At 40.9% G+C, this 24,084-nt stretch overlaps 1 protein-coding gene across 2 annotated transcripts in view; it reads left to right on the top strand.

The window, feature by feature from the left end:
- Nucleotides 1-24,084, top strand: part of CSMD3 (CUB and Sushi multiple domains 3) — a 1,158,685-nt gene that overhangs the window by 366,664 nt on the left and 767,937 nt on the right. For both annotated transcript variants that reach the window (XM_039525141.1, XM_039525140.1), the window contains exon 6: nt 1,855-1,967. In XM_039525141.1, coding sequence (XP_039381075.1) covers nt 1,855-1,967 — 113 coding nt within the window. The remainder of the gene's footprint in view (nt 1-1,854; nt 1,968-24,084) is intronic.

Here is a 24,084-nt window from a genome sequence, read left to right as displayed (position 1 = left end):
TCCATGTTGTGCCATGCCCAGATCTCAGCCTAGATTGTTAAACAGAGAAAAAAGATGACAAGATGATAAATCCAAAATATTAACCTGGCAATTTAAATTTATTTTGTTATCAGACATGTTACCTTGTTCTGCACAGCTTACATGAGTTTAAGGCTATAGAGTGTTGCAGAAAAATGTTGATATTATAAAAAGTTAACACATTTTTTGTTTTTGCATAACAGCACCCAGATAATACATTTTTTGCCAGCTATGGAAGAAATAATTCTGTCACAGTTCTTTCTGCAGTAATACAGTAATTATGTAGCAGAGATTATTTTGATTTTATAATATGATAAAGATTGTCCCTAAGGCAAACCAATGTAGCTCTTCAGGGGTACCCTTTTGAGGACAAGAACCTGGATCAACACAATTTTAAATGTGAAAAATTGAAAAATTTTGTTCTGACAGTGTTGAAATATTTCACTTTCACTTTATAGTTCTGATTCATTTTGAATTTACATTATATAACAATATTATTTTAATATTATATATTTATTACCTATATATAATACATTATGTTAAAGGATTTAATGTAAAATTGAAGATGAAATTAAATGAATCAAAATGATAAAGTCAAAATGAAACATTTTGATCCCCTCAAATAAAAAAATTCAGAATTTTCATTTTGTGGCAACTTCAAAATTTCCGCTTTTTGTTAAAATTTAGAATTGGAGGGGAAAAAAGTCAAAATTTCCCATAGAACAGAAATTCCAGCTCTAGTTATTATATTTAACTTACCAAATACATTTCTTTCAAAGTGTCACATGCAGCTATTTACTAGTTTAGACTTCATGACTGTTTAAAATAGAATCATATTCACTCTGTCAAACACAAAGCATGAATAGTTTCAATACCGGTAGTAGAGAGGTATTTGAATTGGAAGAGGAATGTGTAGTGTCTGAATGTAAAATGGTAACTCTGGCTGGAATAAAATACTGGCCAACAGAGGAATACCTGTGTGTTTAGGAATAAACAAGACACGAACCACCTGGAGCCCATGTATAACTCTTGTTATAATTAATGGGACTTGTGAGCATGAATCAAAACATAATGTAGAGTGTCAAGAACAAAGCATGGTCCAGTAGTTAGGGCACTAGCCTGAGACTCTGGAGTCCTGGGATAATTCTCTGCTGTTCCATGAACTTTCTGTGGGATTTTGGGCAAGTCACTTAGCCTCTCTGCACTGTATTTGTAAAGGTGTTTAGGTGGCTAAAGATGCAGGCAGGCAGGTATTTTCAAAAGTGTTTAGGTGCCTAACTCCCAAATGACAGCTAAGTGCTTTTGAAAATCCCATTTGCAGTATATCTGTATCTCAATAGGCACCTAAATACTTTTAAAAATCCAGCCCTGTGTGCCTCTGTTCCCCATCTGTAAAATGAGGATAATAGCACTTCCTTACTACAGGAGTTGTGTGGATTAATACATTAAAGTTTTGAGGTGTTCAGATACTATAGTACAAGGTACACAGTACCTTGGATAGACAGTATACCCCTTGTGCGGATAGTATATAGAATGTGCCTCTTGATACCATTTGTTAGGGAAACCCAGACACTTGTTGTTCATAGGTTTACCATTCATGAGTTACATATCATATTCATTCATGGGATAAAAAAGGCATATTCATTGTCTCAATGAGTTACACATATAGTATCTGATTAAGAGCATGTTTAGAAGAAAGCATTTTTTTTTCCTTTTTAAAAATAAGGATTTTTATCAAACTTCAAAAATAAAAGAACTCCAGGTCTTCAGCACTAATTGTATTTTCTGTCTACCCTCTATTAATTATTTTTATTTCATTTGTCTTTTATAACTCAGGTTATCTGGAATGAATATACCCCCTCCAATTATCAGCAACAAAAACTGGCTCAGACTTCATTTTGTAACGGACAGCAACCACCGATACCCTGGATTTAGTGCTCCCTATCAAGGTATATTTAATTAAAACCATTTTTCATTCCAGAATGTTAAAAAAGAGGGGAAGGGTTTGTAAACATTACTGCATTTCACATTGAGAGAAATGTGTTAATCTATTATAAATGGATAGTTCAAACATGCATAAATGATCATTCCCCTGCTGTGGGAACAACATGGTCTTTATTAAATTACAGTATAGACCAAAGTAGATAGTTGCTGTGCAAACATTTAGCATTTAAGAGGAATCTGGAATTCTGAAAGGTAGTGTATAATTAATACTGAAACAACACTTCTATCCTAAAAGTACATCACCTACTCTTCAAAATGATATAATAGTGCATGTTTGTAAAACAGTGTGTAAGAACTGCATACTAAATGGAAATTTTATCAAGTACATTTCTGTGTGCGCTGTGTTTATTATTGAGGGTTTAATTAACCTTGTTAGATCCTTATCCACTGCTTTTATGAATAAGCATAATTTTGAATAAGTAGAGTAAAAGTATCTGAGGCATTAACTTGGGCATCTCACTGTTTGGAACAAGATAATTATAAAGATGAAGTACTAATGAAAATGTAGCTTCTATAATGTTTGGTAATAGTATCTGCTTTTTCATAACCCACTATTGTAAATAATATATTTACAGTTTCAACTGGTCTTCAGGGAACAGTTACCCTTGTTATAGATAAATTTTCCATTTATCTGTTTAGAGAACTATCATATAAGATAAGCAAAAGGATTTTAGCTGCAGTATCTTTTTTACAATTTTTAAGACAATCCAACACATAATTATGCCTGGAAGAAAAGTTACCCATGTGCGTAAATGTTTGCAGGATCAAGCCCCATCTATCTGATTTTTAGATGAGTCTTATATTGCAACTAAACTAGGATAAAGCTATACATATTCCTGAAATACAGTGTTTGGACAGGTAGTTTATTATTGGAAGCCTTTTGTAACTTTGTGTGGCATGCCATGCCTCAGATACCATGCCTCAGATACTCAAGAATAGACAGACTTGAATCTGACTTGCAGTTCAGCAAACTGGAAGGTGCACCCTGCTCTGCTCCAGGTTATGGATCCCTAACTGAATTTAGGTCAAATGAGTATTCAAAAGAGGAAAGAAAAAAGTGACAATAAAAATAATTTGAGAATTATATTCTCTAGAAAATGCAAGTTTTCTGTAACAATGTTATACAAAAAAATATGTTTTATATCATCCTTCATACCAAAAATCCCTCTTTACTGTAAACTAGCTAGCTCATGGGACTGGTAATAGGATATGATGGAGTCTTTTACAGCTAGATCACGAGACAAAGCCAGTCCTAGGTCGGTAGTGATGAACTATCTGATAATTGATTTGGTGGCTTATGTAAAATGAGATGAGTTGATGCTCTCAGCCCAGTTTTCAAGTGGACGTGTGTCCATATGAAAAAACTGCAGTACAGCTGACACCCTTGTTGGCATTGTTGGTAGAGATGCCAAGGAACAAATGACCAGTGAGAATGAACTGCTGTCCGACTTCTAGAATTGTTCCCACCACATTGTGTTTGAGGCACACGGTGAATGTGCATATGAAATCTGAACATGCTGAATTTCTCTCATTCCTCTTTATCAATTCAATGATGTGCTTCACTTTCTAATGGTGACAGTCTGGATTCCTTTACAAATGATAAAGTTCACTTTAACAGCAAAATAGAAAAACTAAACCAAAAAATTATAAAGTGAGGTTCCCTTAAAAATTTATCAGCTGTTCTCACATAGTGAGATCTGAAATAACACAGTAGTTCCCCATACCTGAGAGAGGAAATGCTTTATAAACTTGGAGGTGGGAAGAGGGAGGACCAGCTGTCAGATAGAGGGAGAGAAAACTGGCAAGTGAAAAAAGATAATTAAAATTAAAATTTAAAATAAATAAACATGCAAACATTGTCACAAACTAACCATGATGAAGGAGAATGGGGAAATGCAGTAATGTGGAAGGGAAAGGTATGGTTCAGAGCCAGTGACAGGCTATCACACGAGTTTGAGCATATAAAACAATCCTTACCATAGAAATCTCATATATTCATTAAATATATTTTCTGTGATAGGCCAACCAGTTTCTTGAAAGAGGTAATGCTCATTTTCTAGCAACTTATTTGGTGGATAACTGTATTTTAAGGTTTTACCTTTGTGATGATAAGACATTTTAAAATAGATTCTGTAGGAAGTAAAAACATGCAATTCAAAACTATTATGCTGAAGAGCAACGAAACAGAAATATGAGTTTTAGGTGTGGTGGTTTTCCATTCATGTTTTTCCCCTACTCAGCTCTGAAAGCTAGCCATCAACCCTTTCAACATCCTGTAAATTGTAACATTGCTGTACTGTTCCTGTAATTGCTATAGTAACTGCATTGCTAAAACCTATCCGCTCTCTGCAAAACTCCAAGTTCTCACATACATTACTATAACTTTCTCCTGTCTTCCCTCCCTGCCTCTCACCAGTCTAATCCTTCCTGCATACTAGCACTACAACTGACATCTTGCTGTCATGCCACTCCAACCACACTAACCCCCTACTATATCTCAGTATTATGAAGTTTAAACGTTTCACCCGTGCTGGGAAGATCTGAATTCTACAACTGTTAATTGGGTCAGGAATTCCCAGACAGTGCTTGCCAATATCTATTTCATATTATGTTTATTCATACTGTCACATAGAACAGAGGTTCTCAAAGCCAGCCCGCCACTAGTTCAGAAAAAGCCCCTGGCGAGCTGGGCCATTTTGTTTACCTGCCACGTCCACAAGTCAGCTGATCACGACTCCCACTGGCCGTGGTTCACCACTCCAGGATAATGGGGGCTGTGGGAACGGTGGCCAGCACATCCCTCAGCCTGTGACTCTTCCTGCAGTCCCCATTGGCCTGGAGTGGTGAACTGTGGCCTGGGCCTGTGGGAGCCGTGATCGGCCAAACCTGCGGATGTGGCAGGCCCGACCTACCAGGGGCTTTCTCGGACCAGCTTTGAGAACTACTGATATAGAATCATAAACATGTGGAGGTGGAATTGATCCCGGGAAGTCATCAAATACATCTCCCAGAGCTGAGGCAGGACCAAGGAAACCTAGACCAGTCTTGACAGGTGTCTGTCCAACCTGTTCTTAAAAACCTCCTGTGATGGGGGATTCTGTAACCACTGGGCCCTTTTCAGCAGAACTACTGCCTAGCCAGTTCTTCCCCATTTTGTGATTGTGCGACCTCCTTTGGACAGGGAGAACAATTGATCACAGTCCTCTTTATAGCAGTCCTTAACATATTCAAGGTTATTATTAGGTCCTCCTCTGTCATCTTTTCTCAAAACTAAATGTGCCCAGTGTGACCCGGGGTACCAGGGGTAGCCCTCACTGAAAATGCCAAGGTCAGGGCAGGCTGCAAAAGGAGAGCAGATTCTACCAAAACTGGTGGTTAACCTGAAGTTTGACTCACCAACCAGTCACAAACTGTATTTCTGATCTCCCACACTAGTTATCAAGAAGTCAAAAAAGAAATAGCACAGCTCCCTTATTGCATTCCAGTTCTCTGGCTCCCACTCAGCACCTAGGCCCAGTGCAGTGAGAAGTTGTTTAAAAACCTCTGCTCACTATACACAATGTTCTTCTGAACCCCAAAGGGCCAGCCACATTGCCAGGTCAAAATTAGATTGGTCTTACCCAAAATACCACTCTGCCAGACAGTCCTTTAGTGTCTAAAATTAAAGGTTTATTATAAAGAAAAAAACAAAGAACAAGAAGTAGTCAGATACATACAGAGACATCAAAGTCTATATATCAGGTTCTTAACAGTATTGGTGAGTTTGCTGAAAGTCCCTCTGGAACACATCCACAACTTAGATGGGTCATTCAGTCCTTTGTTCAGAGCTTCATTTGTAGAAAAATTGTTCCAGATGTAGGAACCAGGAATGAAGACAAAATGGAGATGATGCAGCTGCCTTTTATGGTCTTTTGCCATTTGGTTTGTACTTTCTGTGTCCCAAACACAAGCTTTACAGCACATGGCATGGAAAAGCCTTAGAATTCTGTCCATTGGCATACCACACACCTTGCTGACTCATAAGGTATATCCCCTTTTTCTTTCAGTGGGTTCATTGTACACATGATCACTCTTGATGGGCCATCAAATAGGCTAGGCAATGTTGATGCCAGAAACACAGCACAAGTCTGGAAATACAGATGTACTCTACATATCTGTACATATCTATAACTCGTAATACAAAGGTCAGGGGAGGCTCTATGTTTTTTGCCGCCCCAAGCACGGCAGTCAGGCAGCCTTCAGCAGCATTTCTGCGGGAGGTCCACCGGTCACACGGATTCAGCGGCAGTTCTGGGGATGATCTGCCAGTCCCATTCCGGCGTACCCGACGCTGAATTTCCGCCGAAACTGCAGGACTGGCGGACCTCCCGCAGAAACACCACCGAAGGCTGCCTGATTGCCGCCCTTACAGTGACTGGCAGGCCGCCCCCCGTGGCTTGCCGCCCCAGGCATGCGCTTGCTGCACTGGTGCCTGGAGCTGCCCCTGCCAAAGGTGATACAAACATAAAAACAACATTATCATACTTCATAAATTATAAGATTTTCACAGATACACATGGCATATCTGGTCAGATTCCTTGCACTTCTATAATATTAGTATCAACAATATCATAAAGTGTCCCATGTATTCCATACAGCATCACACCCAGTACTTTAAATCTTTCCTCATAGGCAGAGGCAGATTAAGGTTTCATGGGGCCTTAGGCTTGAGCAAGTGGGGAGGCCTCCCCACCCTTTCTACCTGCGGACACACCCAAGGCTCCACCTCATTCTGCCCCTTCTCCCGTGGCCCCGGCCCTGTTCTACCCATGGTCTGGCCCCATTCTGCCTGCCCCCGCTGCAGCCCTGCAACCTGTTTGCTTCTTTCTGACCCCCCAATGCAGCCCCAAGACAAGAGAAACTCTGTCCCCCCTCCATGGCCCGTGGGCTGCAGCAGGGAGTGAGAGCTCCTTCAGGCCAGGGGCCTCAGCCATGGTCCAAGTGCTGGAACTTCCCTTGCTGTACCACACTTCTGTGGAGGACCAGAGTTGTGGAGCTGGGACTTCTCCAGCCCCTCCCACCTACCCAGTGCTTCTGCCGGGTACTGTGGTCGGGGCACTGAGGCTTCCCCTGGCACCCTGCAGCTTCTGACAAGGCTCCAGGGTTCTGGGTTCATTGCATAATCCACCACTTCTCATAGGTCAAGTTTTCTAAACCTTTTATTGCAGTGGTGGGCAACCTGCTGCCCACAGGCCGCATGCAGCCCATCAGGGTAATCTGATTGCAAGCCGTGAGACATTTTGCTGATGTTGATCATCCGCAGGCACAGCCCTCTGCAGATCTCAATGGCCACAGTTTGCCATTCCCGGCCAATGGGAGCTTTGGGAAATGGCAGCCAGTACCCTGATGGGCCGCATGAACCCATGGGATGCAGGTTGCCCACCAGGGCCGCCCAGAGCATTCCGGGGGCCCGGGGTCTTCGGCGGTGGGGGGCCCTTCCGTTCCGGGACCCGCCGCTGAAGTGCCCCGAAGACCCGCCGGTCTTCGGTGGTAATTCGGTGGCAGGGGGGTCCCCGCCGCGGGCCTTCGGGGCACTTCGGCGGCGGGTCCCGGAACAGAAGGGGCCCCCCGCCGCCGAAGACCGGGCTGCGCTTCGGCGGCGGGTCCCGCTTCCCGCCCCGCCCCCTTACCCGAGCGCGTCTCCGGCGGGGCCTGAGCTCCGTCCCGCTCAGAGCCGCGTGGTGAGGGGGCGGGGCTGGGAACTCAGCCCGGAGCTCGCAGCCCCGCCCCCTCCCTACGCCGCTCTGAGCGGGGCGGGGCTCAGGTTCCGGCCCCGTTGGAGCTCCCAGCCCCGCCCCCTCACCACGCGGCTCTGAGCGGGGCGGGGCTCGGGGGCTCGGCCGGCGACTCGGCGCTTGATGCGCTGAGGCTCCAGGAGAGGGGCGGAGGCGGGAGCTTCCGCTCTTCTCTTGGGGGCCCCTGCGGAGCCCGGGGCAAATTGCCCCCTTTGCCCCCCCCTCTGGGCGGCCCTGTTGCCCACTACTGTTTTATCATTTCTTTGCTCTCCTCTGGTCTTTTTCCAGTTTGTTCACATATTTCCTAAGATGTGGTGACCAGAATTGAACACAGTACTCCAGCTCAGGCTTCACCAGTGTCAAGCACAGCAGGATGATTACCTCCCATATGTGATATACAACAGTTCTGTTAATACACCCCACAATTATATTAGCCTTTTACACAACTGCATCATATTGTTGACTCATATATAACTTGACATCCACTGTAACTGCCGGGCCCTTTTCAGCAGTACTACTGCCTAGCCAGGTTTCAGAGTAGCAGCCGTGTTAGTCTGTATCCGCAAAAAAAACAGGAGTACTTGTGGCACCTTAAAGACTAACAAATTTATTTTAGCATGAGCTTTCGTGAGCTAAAGCTCACTTCTTCGGATGCATAGAATGGAACACACAGACAGGAGATATTTATACATACAGAGAACATGAAAAGGTGGAAGTATGCATACCAACAGGCAGAGTCTAATCAATTGATGCATACTTCCACCTTTTCGTGTTCTCTGTATGTATAAATATCTCCTGTCTGTGTGTTCCATTCTATGCATCCGAAGAAGTGAGCTTTAGCTCACGAAAGCTCATGCTAAAATAAATTTGTTAGTCTTTAAGGTGCCACAAGTACTCCTGTTTTTTTTTACTGCCTAGCCAGTTATTCCCCATTTTGTGGTTGTGCATTTTATTTTTTCTTCCCAAGTGAAGTACTTTGTACTTATATTTATTGAATTTCATCTTGTTGAATCCACACCAGTTGTCCAATTTGTCAAGGTTGTTTTGACTTCTAATCTTGTCTGCCAAAGTGCTTTCAGTCCTTCCCAGGTTGGTGTCATCTGCAAATTTTATAAACATACTTTCTATTCCATTATCCAATTCATTAATGAAAACACTTTATAGTACTGGGCCCAGGGCTGATCCCCGAGGGACTTCACTAGATATGCCCTCCCAATTTGACAGCGAACTATAACTACTCTTTGAGTATGGTATTTCAAACAATTGTGCATACACCTTATAGTAAGTTCATCTAGATTGCATTCCCTTAGTTTGCTTCTTGTGCCAAAAGTCTTAGTAAAAAATAAAGATGTATTGTATCTACTACTTCCCCCATATCTACTAGGCCAGTAAGCCTGTCTAAGAAGGGAATTAGGTTGGTTTAGCGTGGTTTTGTTCTTGACAAATCCATGTTGGCTATTCCTTATAATCTTATTATACTCTAGGTATTTACAAATTGATTGTTTTAATAATTTGTTCCAGTATCATTCCAAGTATTGAAATTAGGCTGACTGGTCTATAATTCCCTGGGTCCTCTTTGTTCCCCCTTTTAAAGATAGGTACTATGTTTGCTCTTCTCCAGTCCTGAGACCTTACCCATTCTCCAATAATTCTTGAAGATAACCCGTAATAATTCCAAGATTTGTTAGTCTATAAGGTGCCACAGGACTCTCTGTTGCTTTTTACAGATCCAGACTAGCGCGGCTACCTCTCTAATACAATTCCAAGATTGTTTCAGCTAGTTGCTTATGTACCCTAGGATGAATTTCATCAGGCCCTGTCAACTCAGATATAGCTAACTTATCTAAATATTTTTTAACCTGATCTTTCTCTCTTTTAGGTTGCATTCATCTCCCCATGTTAATATTATTTGTGTTATCTGACCATCATTAACCTTTTTAGTGAAGACTGACGAAAAATAGATATTAAACACCTCAGCCTTTTTGATGTCATCAGTTATTCTCTTCTTCCCTGCTAAATTGAAGACCTATACTTTTCTTTATATTTCTATTGCTCTTAATGTATTTAAAGAACTTCTTATTGCATTTTATGTCCCTTGGTAGGTGTTAAGTCACTTCTTGACTTAGCTTGTCTGATTTTGGCCCTACGTGCTTGTGTTAATTTTTTGTAGTCCTTAGCAATTCATCCTGTTTCCATTTTTTGTAGCATTCCTTTTTGATTTCCAGGTCATTAAAGAGCTCCTGATGGAGCCATATTGGCCTCTTACTATTCTTCCTGTCTTTCCTTTGCATCAGGATTGTTTGCAGTGGTGCCTTTAATAGTATCTCCTTGAACAACTGCCAGCTCTCCTGAACAACTTTATCACTCAAATTTTCTTCCTAAGGAACCTTATCTACCAGTTTTTGGAGTTTGTTAAAGTTGGCTTTTTTGAAGTCCATAGTCCTTATTCTGCTGCTCTCACTCCTTCCTTCCATTAGAATCATGAAATCTATCGTTTCATGATCACTTTCAACCCACCTTCAAAATGCAATAAATTCCTCCCTATTGGTCAGAATCAAGTCTAAAATGACTGTCCTTCTTGTTACTTCCTCACTTTCTGAAACAAAAAGTTGTTGCCAACACATTCCAAGAACTTTGTATTTTGCCATACTACATTTTCAACTGATGTCTGGGTAGTTAAAGTCCCTCGTTACTACCAAGTCTTGTGTTGTGGCACTTTCTGTTATTTGTTCTACACAAGCCCCATCCTCCTTATCTTCTTATATAAACTTTTGAGGGCCTCCATCTCCTTTGTCTCTTTTTCTCATCAATCTTTTAATGTTCTAGCATTAGTCCTATTTTTATTATATATTATTGTATTAGACCTATATTTATTATAGTATACTGAATTGCTGAAAGCGTTCCTTACCTCCCTCTGCCTCCTCTTCCCTTTTCTTGGCACCATATACCAGTGATGATTATTCTTTTACAGTGCTAAAACTATGTACAAAGCAGTAATCTAATGTTGGCTGAATTCCCAGCATGATCTGCTTTCAGTTAACATTCTTTATCATAGAAACCTAATTTTAAAAATAAAGAGAGGAAATAAGTTAATGGGTATATCAGAAAAAAAATACAAAGACTTTTTTTAGCACATACACCTAAAAATATGTGTAAATATGAAGCAACATGTGGACTGGTTACTCTATTTAGTAGTTGACAGTGACTCGTGTATTTAAATTGATGTAAAAAACCATGCTTTTGATGCTAATCTAAAATTGCTTGGACTGTTTTCTTTTTCACATTACTATTTTGTTCTTTGTTTCCCCCTCTTTCTTTTTATTCTTTTCTGGTGCCAAGTAAGCTGGAGCATGAATGAACACAGTACAGAACCATGCAGAAATTCAAATATCTTTCTCAAACCCTAAAACAAAAAATACATGTGGGCTTTGCGTGTTTGCTTTTTCTTGACAGTTTCCTCAAGGATTCGACAATGGGATACATAGCCTTTTACTTCATGGGTCACTAGCATGGATGTGGGCCAAGGCACATTGTTGGTTCTAAGCAGAGACTGAAAGCTGTTATTATCTTATCTGTAATCACACTTAAGCTAGTTGATAGTCTTTGTTCAGCTCCTGTTTTTTTTTCTGTTGATGACCTCACAAAAACCACTATAACAACTGACAGTATTAGGCACCTTTGTTGGAAATCTCAGCAAAGATGCCAGGGATTTTCTGTCTATGTAGACTGACCTAACCACCCCTGGGAATGGTCCCTCAAAGAGTCTGACACAATGAGGAGTTTAAGATAGTTGCTGACCATGCTTTAACATTGTTGTTTATCAGAAGATTTTAGCTTCCATTGCTGTAAATATGGCACCTTTTTTCCAGACGCTAAAGGTTTGCCTACATGCGGTGTCCTCATCTCAAAAAAGATATACTGGCATTAGAAAAGGTTCAGAGAAGAGCAACTAAAATGCTTAGGGGTTTGGAACAGGTCCCATATGAGGAGAGATTAAAAATGCTAGGACTTTTCAGCTTGGAAAAGAGGAGACTAAGGGGGGATATGGTAGAGGTATGTAAAATCATGAGTGATGTGGAGAAAGTGAATAAGGAAAAGTTATTTGTTCCCATAATATAAGAACTAGGGGTCACCAAATGAAATTAATGGTCAGCAGTGTAGTCAGAGTGGTACTGGTGTGGTGCTCTGCTTTCTCCTTGTTGATATCACTCGGCTGCGTGCGTGTGTTCCCTCTGTGTGCTGCCCCAGCTCTGCGCAGATGGCTGACACAGCAGACCCGATGAGAACCCCCAATAACCACAGAGTCCAGTAAGATGCAAAGTCACGTCGACTAGGTTTATTGCGACCTCAGACACAATGGCAGTTCCCCGTAGATTACTTAGTCTACCGGGCATACTACGAGAAAGTGCCTCTTGGCAATGGACCCAGCTCAGTCAGTGGTGGGACTTTCCACTGCCCCCTCGGCCGGACAAAGACACCGCCCCAGGGATGCATTCTTATACACAGATACAAACAAGTTACACATCACACCTGACGTATTGAGGTGCAACCTTTCTGCGTAGCAAGGTACAACCCCTCTACGTAGCAAGGTGCCGCCTCTCACCTTGTACATGTTGGTTCGATCAAAACAACTCTATCCATCATATTACCCTTTTGCCCCTGTCATTGGGATGGTTCGGCCTGTCCTTTTATTATCTATGAAATGTTCCAGTATAGTGTATTCTAATGCTGTGTTTATACTTTGGTATGCTAGGTGAATATATGTTTCTGCAACATCAGCCCTTTCCTTGCCAGCTTCTGTGAGCAGGGCCTGCCTCTGGCTCACAGCTTAACTTTGCTTTATGTTAGCAAAGTCTTGACCATTACTTTAGTTCAGGCCTTAGGCCTTATGCCGGGCCTCTGATACCAAGGTTTATATCTTAGGGCCTCCTCTTACTACAAGCAGGTTTAAAACAAATAAAAGGAAGTTCTTCTTCACACAGCGCACAGTCAACTTGTGGAACTCCTTGCCTGAGGTGGTTGTGAAGGCTAGCACTATAACAGCGTTTAAAAGAGAATTGGATAAATTCATGGAGGTTAAGTCCATTAATGGCTACTAGCCATGGCAAAGAGCCTGACGAAGTGGGTATTCACCCATGAAAGCTCATGCTCCAATATGTCTGTTAGTCTATAAGGTGCCACAGGACTCTTTGCTGCTTTTACAGATCCAGACTAACATGGCTACCCCTCTGATACTAGCCAGGATGGGTAAGGAATGGTGTCCCTAGCCTCTGTTTGTCAGAAGGTGGAGATGGATGGCAGGAGAGATATCACTTGATCATTACCTGTTAGGTTCACTTCCTCTGGGGCACCTGGCATTGTCCACTGTCAGTAGACAGGATACTGGGCTGGATGGACCTTTGGTCTGACCCAGTACAGCCATTCTTATGTTCTTATGACACTCAGAAAAGTTAAGAGAAATTTAACTAAAGCCGTGACATTAATGTACTTACATTACATCACATTAAACTCCTGTGTGGATGCTGTCACTCAGAAGTAAAGTAGCTTAATTCTCCTCCACCCAGAGATGTATGCTCATACAAGGAATATTGTCTACTCTGAAAATGCTACAGCCGCACAACTGCACTGCTGCAGCTACACCACTGTAGTGCTTCAGTGTAGACACTGCCCACGCTTACAGGCTTTTTCCAGTTGGTGTAGATATTCCGACTCCCCAAGAAGCAGTAGCTAGGTCTGCAGGAGAATTCTCCTGTCAACCTAATGATCTCTATACCAAGGGTTAGGTAAGTTTGACTGCATCACTCAGGGGTCTGGCCTCAGTTTTTGTCTGTACAGGGTATGGGAGTAAGGAGCAAGAGGCCTTCCATCCCCGTGAACCAGTATCAGGTAAAATAACAGTCCCTGTACAGCAGGGAAATTAGACACAAAGTAGGTGGAGGGCCACAAGTTACTCTAGAGTTAGATGGGAAGGATGTGGTGGTGGCAGGGAAATGGTCCTACCCTCCCTCCATACTGGTCTATGGAATTGGTCAAACCTAGCAGGGAGAACAGGCTGCAGTATCATCCGAAGTGTGTATTCTGCCTGTTAACTGGGAAGCCATGGGACAGATGAGGTACACTCCCTCTACTAGTTCGCACTGGGTGATGTGGCTCAGTACTAGCCACCATCTGCCTAAATGGCACAATGTGACCTATTATATTTGAAGTTTTTTAATCTGTTGGCAATGCACAGTCTTGCCCAGATATTTGCCGACCCCCATGACTTCATTTTTTATTTAAGCAACATTCTCCTTTCAAAACCACTGAATAACTTTTAGGATAGTTACTTTCACTTCAAGTTCTTTCTTTGATGGGCTGCAATTGAGCTTCCCCTTCTTTGAATGGAAGGTATTGCTCCTTGATAAGATCCACAAATTCGTAGAGCAACAGACACTATTAAAGCTTTCAGGACAAAAGAAAGATGTAACTGTAACTGTTTTACAGTGTAAATACAAGAAAGGATTTTTTTTTTCTGAGAGGGTAAATTTCTCCAAGGATGAACTGCTATGTCTTGTATTCACAACTTCTGTCTCTTTAAATTTAGCAGGTGGTTTTTTGATTGATCATTTGGAAGTGAAATCTGATGGAATTCTTCTTCCTGCTTAACTTTCAATCTGCTGAGTGTTAAGCATAAATGAGAAACTGCACCAACCCATCTGTTTTTGATTCCCTCCTAAAACTTCTCTTTCTTTTGAACTGGATTTTTTCTAAACGAATGCTCAGAATATTAGAGTTAGTTGTAAAGAAGAACACTTGAGAATCAGGTCTGTAATGATGTACCATGTCAGGAATTAAACAGAGTCTGATCTGACTGGCCCTATTCGCTTTGTTTTTCTGTTGGTAGAAAATCCTTACTAATCTTCATTTTTTCAATGCAGAATTATATGGATTTGTCCTGCCAGCAGTTCAGTACCATTTGCCGTGATCCACTATGGCATGGAATGGCTGATTTCAGTTACTCTGTTCCTGCACTAGGTGCAGGGACAGAAGGGTTGGGGCAAAGGAGACTTTGGGTATGTCTACACTGCAATTAAAAACCTGCGGCTGCCCCATGCCAGTTGACTTGGGCTCAGGGGCCTCATGCTAAGAAGCTTTTTAACTGCAGTGTAGATGTTCAGGCTGAGGCTGCAGGACAGGTGTGAGCATCCCAGAGCTCAGACTGCAGCCCAACTCCAAACATCTACACCGCAGTTAAACAGCCCCTGAGACTAACCCCCGTGCGTCCAAGTCAGCTGGCCCGGGCCAGCCACGGGTGTCTAACTGAAGTATAGATATACCCTTTAAGCCACCTTTGCAAGCTTTTTATTCTGGTTACATGCGAGCCTCTATAGGTCTGAGAAAGAGAGGAAAGCCATAGTGCAGGATCCGGTCATAATTACCCACACAACCCCCAGTTTTTTTTCAGAGACACCTTCCCAGAATAGAGTTCCCCCATTGTATAAGTATGGCCTACATGCTTTGTTCCTAGCCTTTGATCTCTGAAGCCTTTTCCTCCTTACGTAGGACGTGGTGTCCTGCTGGACTTTTAAAGTGTTTGTTCCTCTAGCGTTCAGAGCCACCAAAATGTTTCATTTGGATAAGGTTGAAACATCTTGTTTATAAGAAGTCAACACATTATAACATAACATATTAAATAATATACAAATAAAGTATGTTCAAATTATTATTATAATAGTCAAAATGAAATACAACAAAATAATAAAATTGAAATAAAATGATTTCCCCATCTAAACAAAATATTTCAGCATTATCAAATTGAGAAAGCAGAAACAAAATGTTTGACTTTCTTACATTGAAAATTTTGTCAAAATCGGCACATTCATGTGAAAAGTTTTGGTTTCAACAACACTGCATTTTCTGATGGAAAACTTCAATTTAAAATTTTTTGACAAGCTCTAGCTTCAAAAGTGGCCTTTGGGAGTTACAGAAGATCTTGGAAAGTGGAAGCAAGAAACAAGTTGACTTGGTTTTATGGGAGAAGCTTGTGGGAGAAACTAACTTGACTGAAGTTTGCAGTGTTAGAATAAACACTGTGACTGAGAACAGTTTTAGCCAGATCTAGTTTAATTATTGTCCCATTATCCCCATCTCCCTCAACTCCCTTTTTTATGTTGATTTTTTTTTTTTTTTGCTACTGTGGTTGCTGCTTTTGCAGTGTGAATGAGGTACTTTGGTGGATTAGCAAAGCAGCCAGGAATGGGGAACAGCAAATTAAATAATCAAGTGAAAGGGCTTGTGTATGCATTTCTGGGTGTTCAAAGCGTTTGGCACTTTCCTGGACTGATATCCAAGTTTTCTGGTTCCCTTCTGTTTGCCTGGAAATGACATTGGCAGTACAATTCCCATGGAATCATGATATGGGAAAACATATATCTGGTGATTAATATCAGTTTGTTAAGGTCAATGGGTTACTGTACTAACTTTTATTTCTCTGGAAGCTTGTATTCAAATATCGTCCTAGGTTATAAGTAAAACTGATTTTAATGGTCTTATTCAAGTCCCCATTTGTGCACATCACAGAACCAACATGACATTTAATTAGGGCTGTCAATTAATCACAGTTAAGTCACGCGATTAACTAAAAAAAAATCACGATTAATTGCACTGTTAAACAATAGAATACCAGTTGAAATTTATGAAATATTTTGGATGTTTTTCTACATTTTCAGACATATTGATTTCAATTACAACACAGAATACAAAGTGTACAGTGCTCACTATATATTTTTATTACAAATATTTGCACTGCAAAAATGATAAAAAAACATAGTATTTTTCAACTCACTTCATTCTAGTACTGTAATGCAATCTCTTTGTCATGAAAGTGCAATATATATATATATATATATATATATATATATATATATATATATATGTTACATAACTGCACTCAAAAACTAAACAATGTAAAACTTTAGCGCCTACAGGTCCACTCAGTCCTACTTCTTGTTCAGCCAATTGCTAAGAGAAACAAGTTTTTTGACATTTATGGGAGATAATGCTGCCCACTTCTTAATTACAATGTCACCTGAAAGTGAGAACAGGCATTCACATAGCACTGTTGTAGCTGGTGTCGCAAGATATTTACGTGCCAGAGGTGCTAACGATTCATATGCCTCTTCATGCTTCGGCCATCGTTCCATAGGACATGCTTCCATGCTGACTATGCTCATTAAAAAAATAATGTGTTAATTAAATGTGTAACTCCTTGGGGGAGAAATGTATGTCTCCTGGTCTATTTTACCTGCATTCTGCCATGTATTTCATGTTATAGCAATCTCAGATGATGACCCAGACATGTTCATTTTAAGAATATTTTCACTGCAAATTTGATGAAATGCAAAGACGATACCAATGTGAAATTTCTAAAGATAGCTACAGCACTCGACCCAAGATTTAAGAATCTGAACTGCCTTTCAAAATCTGAGAGGGATGTGGTGTGGAGCATGCTTTCATAAGTCTTAAAAGAGCAACATTCTGATGTGGAAACTACAGAACCCAAACCACCAAAAAAGAAAATCAATCTTCTGCTGGTGGCATGTCTCAGATGATGAAAATGAACATGCATCAGTCCACACTGCCTTGTATCATTATTGAGCAGAATCTGTCATCAGCATGAACACATGTCCTCTGGAATGGTGGTTGAAGCATGAAGGGACATATGAGTCTTTAACGCATCTGGCATGTAAATATTTTGCAACGCTGGCTACAACAGGTCCCTACAAATGCCTGTTCTCACTTTCAGGTGATATTTTAAAGAAGAAGCAAGGAGCCTTATCTTCTGCAAATGTAAACTTGTTTGTCTGTATGATTGGCTGAACAAGAAGGACTGACTGGAACTGTAGGCTCTGAAGTTTTACACTGTTTTATTTTTGAATGCAGGGAAGTTTTTTTGTACATAATTCTACATTTGTAAATTCAACTTTCATGATAAAGAGATTGTACTATGCTTGTATTTGCAGTAGGTGAATTGAAAAATACTATTTCTTTTCTTTTTTACAGTGCAAATATTTGTAATAAAAATAAATATAAAGTGAGCACTGTACACGTTTGTATTCTGTGTTGTAATTGAAATCAATATATCTAAAAATGTAGAAAACATCCAAAAATATTTAAATAAATGGTATTCTATTATTGTTTAACAGTGCAATTGTGTGATTAATTGTGCAATTAATCACAATTAATTTTTTTAATCACGTGATTAATAGTGATTAATTTTTTTAATCGCTTGACAGCCCTAAATTGAATGTGTTCCAGCATGATGGATAGTCTCTACTCAACAGAATCCCGAGTCTGGAATAGCAATAGTGTTTCAAATGAAATGGATTGGCAGAACAGTTTTAAGGAAACATTCTAGGTTAGTCTTGTCAGAATTCAGATCCATATATTTTCATATTCCAGATATTGAATGTCAGTTTGCATAGAATCATAAGTCTGTCTTGTTGTGTATTTGACTCCTGTCGTATTTGCTTTCCAGTATTATAAGCCTTACTGTGACGTCCCCCAGGGTACAATCTGGACTGTGGAATTACTGTGCCTCCTTAGCTCTCTAGCTCAGGATATCTCTCACACTGCTCTGCTAGTGAAAAGCAGACCCTCCACGCTTTGCTGTCACACTGCCATTAGTATATGAAGCCACACTCAACAAAGTTATAGGAATGGTTTCCCAGCCACTCATGAACTGTACACTGGGAGTTATCTGCAAATCCCACCAGCTTTAGCCTTGCACCCCATAAGACCGTCTTGAACAATGGAAGCTCATTAATTAGTTTGCCATTCCACCAGCCTTTGTTAACCTAAGTAGACATTTCCCAAACACTACAACCAACCACACTGTTTTAGACAAAACATTAAGACAAGTGTATAAACTATAGAAAGATAGATTTTAAGTGATTGTAAGTGGTTTAGGCATAATAGTCAGATCTGGTTACAAAGGAAATAAAAGTCAAAATAGCAAGCTAATTCCTAAACTTTTCCAGGCTAAGTAAGATTTTAAAGAAAAAGTATTTCTCTTACCCAAAACTTTCAGCTGTTCATACTAACTGAAAAGCCTTCCAATTAGGATCATCCCCCTCCCCCACAGTTCACTGATTGGTCTTTGACCTCCAAGCAATCTTGCCTGTTGTGTAGAAATGGGGAAGGAGAGGCCTACTAATGATGTCACTGTCTCTTATTTTATACTCTCCATTAACTCCGCTACTGGACAATGAGTCCGATGAGTAAGTGAGATTCAACATGTCTCTCAGGTGAACTGTAGATTTCTTGCTCACACCTTTTTTGTATGTGAGGCTTGAGCCATTTCTGAGGATGACATGCAAATCTTTTGTTTATAGTTCTTTTGTTATTCCTGAAGAGTTAGTTTGTGGGTTTTCCCCAGACTCACAAGGTGTTTTAGTAACAAACATATAGCAAAATCACATGACTTCAAATACAATGATGATACACACATGTTAACAGGATAATGATGTTCAGTAGTCCATGAGTTTTCAAATGATACCTGACGAGGTATGCTTTGTACAAAATATATCATAACCATATAAAAGTGGTGAATATGGGGGTTACAGGGAGTTATTCTGAGGTACAGCGTGTCACTTTTACACCAGTTTTCTGGGTGCGGTAACATTTGAGAGCACCACTTCCTACACTGGAAAAGAGATGTCGACATACTGCATTGTTAATGGACTCAATGGGACAGATTCTGAACTGGTGTAAATCAGTGTAGCTTCATTGATCTCAGTGGAACTATGGCAGTTTACACCAGATGAGGATCAGGCTGCCTGTCTTCACATAAAATGTTATCAGATAGGAGGGATAAATGTCTAAATTACAGGTCACAGTCCAAAGTTCCAAAAACATGTCTGGACTCTGCATGAGAAATGGTGATCAAAGACCAAGAGGAGAAGACCTCATATTTATCTCTTCTTAACAAGGATCTTCACAGACAGAAATATTCACAGAGCATGGCATCAAAATGCAGCAAAACCAGAGCAGCACACACAGGCTTGTAGATTTTTGGTTACGGATAATGCCTGAGTTTGCTCTGATGATCCAAGAACCCCTCATCTCTTCATCTTGATATCTTAACTCAGTGACATGTAACATTAATTTATCATTTGAAACAAGGGCATTTTGCAACAAAATCCCTCAATCTGTGGATATTTTTTGGAAAGGAAGTTAATTTGTAAAGCTCCCAAAATATGCTTGTTAAAGGCTGTTTTAAACAAAGTGTTTTTTTTTCCCAAGGCATATGATATTTTACATAGCACTGCCAGAAAATTTCCTATGGGCTAGTGTTCTTCCAGTCAGGCACTTGCATACCTTGTTTAGCTTTATCTACTTTCTTTTTTCTTTTTATTTTTTATTTTAACTGGGAAAAAGCTTATTGAATCCTGGTGGACCTTCACCCTTGTAGAGAACTCCACATAAGGAAGTTAGAAGCAGAAGAAATGTCCATGTTCTCACACATTAAATTTGTTACATTGGTACAGGACATACATTGCTCAGGGGGGTTCCAGGAGGTTTTCCAAAGTAAAATTAATCTTTTAGGTGAAAATTTGAAAACCAAAAGTTTAATCAGAAAACCAAAATATTTACATTCAGAAATGCTGCAATGGCACCTCATGGGAGTTGTAGTTCAGATGCTGTATTTTCCCATTCTCTTCTGTAATCTGAGATCCATAATCAGACTATATCACCCATGAGAAGCAATGGTCTCTAGTCCTGGATAGAGGAGACAGTGCAGCATGAGAATTTCAGGCCATGGTGCATCATGGCAGACCTAGTCAAGCTTGAAAGCCCAGCCCTTCATTTCCAAATTTCCTCTTATAAAAAAACTAAAGGATTAAAAATGCCTGAAATCTAAACAAATAACATCATTCAACCCAAAATTGTTTTCCAGTTTTTCAGATCTGGCAGCAACACCCCCCTCCCCCCGCAAAACAATAACAACAACAACACAAAACAGTTACTTGCCTATCTCTGTTAGTAAGTTCTGTGCCTGGTGGTAAGCGTTTGCAGAATTGGAACCTCAAGTGGTATTGTAACTGAGGAATATTTGGACTGAGAAGTAACTATATTATATGTAGTAGGGCAGTTAATTTCATGGAGCCAGATTTGTCCACTGATAATTAACTAATCATTTGGAAACATCTAGAAGATAATAAGGTGATAAGTAACACTCAGCATGGATTTGTCAAGAACAAATTGTGTCAAACCAAACTGATAGCTTTCTTTGACAGGATAACAAGCCTTGTGGATAGGGGGCAAGCAGTAGGTGTGGGGGTCCAGCAGGCTAAGTTCCCTCTAAGCTGAATGGCCATGCAGCAGCCTATTTAGCACCGTGCAGGTGCTCAGGGAACCCACCTAGGGACCTGTCACAGCCTGGGGAGGAGCGCCCTCCCCTGGCCCAAACCAAGCCCAGACCCAAACCGGCCACAACAGAGTGGTCCCCGCTACGGCAAATAAGCCGCAGTCTGGACCTGCTGCAGACGGGGTCCCCCTACCCCGGCCCAGACCAAGCCGCGGAGGCCTGGCCCGGCCCTGACACAGGGCACCCCGCCCCAAACCTAGCCCTGGCTGGACCTGTGGGGGCTATGGGAGGGGCACATATCCTGCAGCCCCAGCCCAGATGCTGCTGCGGGGAGAGAGAGCTGGAGAGAGTCCTCTTTCCCTGCCATAGTCTTGGAGCACCCTCCTGTACCCCAATGCCTTCATCCCCACCCCAGAGCCCACACCCCCAACCAGAGCCGTCACACTCCTGCACTCCAACCCTCTGCCCCAGCCCTGAGCCCCTCATCCCCAGCCCCACCCCACTTCAGGCTGGGGCAGGGGGTTGGGGTGTGGGAGGAAAGTTTGGGGTGTGAGGTCCTGACGTCACTTATTGTGGCTCACAGGAAGCAGTTGCTGGGTCCCTGTGGCCCCCATGGTGCATGGGCAACCAGGGAGTCTCCATATGCTGCCCTTGCACCCACAGGCCCTGCCTCCGAGGCTCCCATTGGTCGTGGTTCCTGGCCAATGGGAGCTGCGGAGCTGGCACTCGGATGGGGGCAACACATGGTGCCTCCCCGGCCACTCATGCACCTAGGGGCCGAAGGGATGTGGTAGCTGCTTCCATGAGCTGCGTGGAGCCAGGCAGGTAGGCAGCCTGCAATAGTCCCCCACACAGCGCTGTGCCGCTGACCAGACTTCTAAGGGCCAAGTTGGTGGTGCCGACCAGAGTCACCAGGGTCCCTTTTTGACTGAGCGTTCCAGTCAAAAAGTGTACACTTGGCAACCCTAAGTTTACATTAAGGCTGTAGTAAATGTGAAGCAGACTACTTATTTGATTTCAGGTAATTTCTCTGCTTGCCTCTTCCCCATGTTCAGTATAGTAACCCTTTCCAAATACATCTGTCTACAAATATGTAAACTAAACCCTTATTTTAAAAAGGGGATATAAATGTTATCCTTGGATTGCTGGTTTACATAGATAATGACTCTTTACTCATTCCTCATAAAGAGGCTTTTTGCTATCAATTTTCAGTTCCTCTAGAATATCAGTTGAATTGATGAACTACATAATTGATTTGCAAGAGTATAACTGTCATGGTAAACAGCTCTTGCTGGACTTGAAAAGTGAGTTATTTCTTAAAGAAAAAGTAAGACTGGAGAGTAAACACAGGAGCTTTACATTATATTCCGTTTCTGCACAAAGACTTCTAAATGGCTTTATCTAAAGAGCAAAGCAATTCAGTATTGTACACAGAGGATACAGCCAAGGTTTTTTTCTCAACAGCAGGGCAACATTTTTAAAAATGACTGGTGATTATGTTTGCCTCAAATTTTCAGCACCCAACTTGCTTAAAGGGACCTGATTTTCAGAAGGTGCTGAGTACTCCACCCGACTGAAAATCAGGTGTCTTTTAAGGTGCCTCAGTAAAACATCCAAAAATTGTTACCTGAAATCACTAGTTGCTTCTGAAAATCTTGGACATCACATGATTTTGGACAAATTTCAATGTGTGTTCTCCCATCACAGCCCAAGATGTTTCTCTATAAAATGCAGAATCCAGCCCAACAGATTCCCTGTGCGTCACTCCTTTCTAAATACATTAAGGATTAATATATACTCAGTCAAATGTCTACAGGTTATCTGAAATTATTTGACTAATGGTTCACTGGAGCTTACTAGCATAGCAGCTCCTGCTGAGCCAGAGCCATTGTGCCTTGCACAAAAGAGGTATGCTTTATAGCTTAACAGCCTACCTGTTACCTACTCGATGCTGATGGCATCTATTAAATTTGCAGAAATGACCTCTTTTCTTACAGTCTTAGGTACATTTCAGAATAGGTCCTGAATAGCTTCATAATGGCATTGGTCTCCTAGAGAGTTCTCTGCATCTCACTTAGGATAGATCTTTTTATTAAATTTCACCAATTCTTCCACATAACTTTATAGTGCTGCCTAACATTTTCCTTGCTAAAAATTAATTGATAAATAAGACTGTATCATATTTAATCTGAACAGAAATAACTCAGAAGTGTTTTCCCTTACAAACAATATATTTATTCCCTCAAAAGGTGGCCCTCACTTATTCATTCTGAAATAAATTCAGCACTAACTAGCTAAAGGCAATATGTTATCACTGAGTTCATTAAGAAATATATTGGTATTCAACTCTTGTCATATGAAGTGCTTTCCTTTATTAGTAAGCTGTATTCTCTTGTGGGCCAGAAAGAGCACTGGAAAAATGGAACACTCACTGAAAAGTGAAATTTTATACATATCCTGTTATGTGAATCATTTGCTCTGATATATTTGATAATTCTATATGTGAAGATTATAGAATCGTATAAGTACATTATTTTCTAAAAAAATGTCCAGGCATTGCTGAGGCTAGTGTGTCTGGACACATACATCATATGGTATAATTTTGTTTCCTGATTGGATGAATTCAATTAGGTTTTACTGTGACTACTAATAATTAAACATTTATAATTCACTTTAATGATTATTCTACAATATTACTTTAAAATAGTTTTTTTTTCAGTAAATAGTCCTGCCATAATGGAATATACTATACCTCTTCCAGCATCCTGTCAATTTCAAAAAATGTGTAGCACTTTCTTTATACCCCTGTTGCATTGTGAATAGAATTCCATTGGGAGATTTTTCTTGACCCTCATTGATGGTTTGTATGTCCTAAAACAGAAGACTTGATACCTTTATAATTTTACCTTTGCTATTGTAGCTTAGTAGATGCTATTGTTT

This window comes from Mauremys reevesii, linkage group 2 (genome assembly GCF_016161935.1).
Source record: "Mauremys reevesii isolate NIE-2019 linkage group 2, ASM1616193v1, whole genome shotgun sequence".
Lineage (NCBI taxonomy): Eukaryota > Metazoa > Chordata > Testudines > Geoemydidae > Mauremys > Mauremys reevesii.
This window is presented reverse-complemented; position numbering and strand designations above follow the sequence as displayed.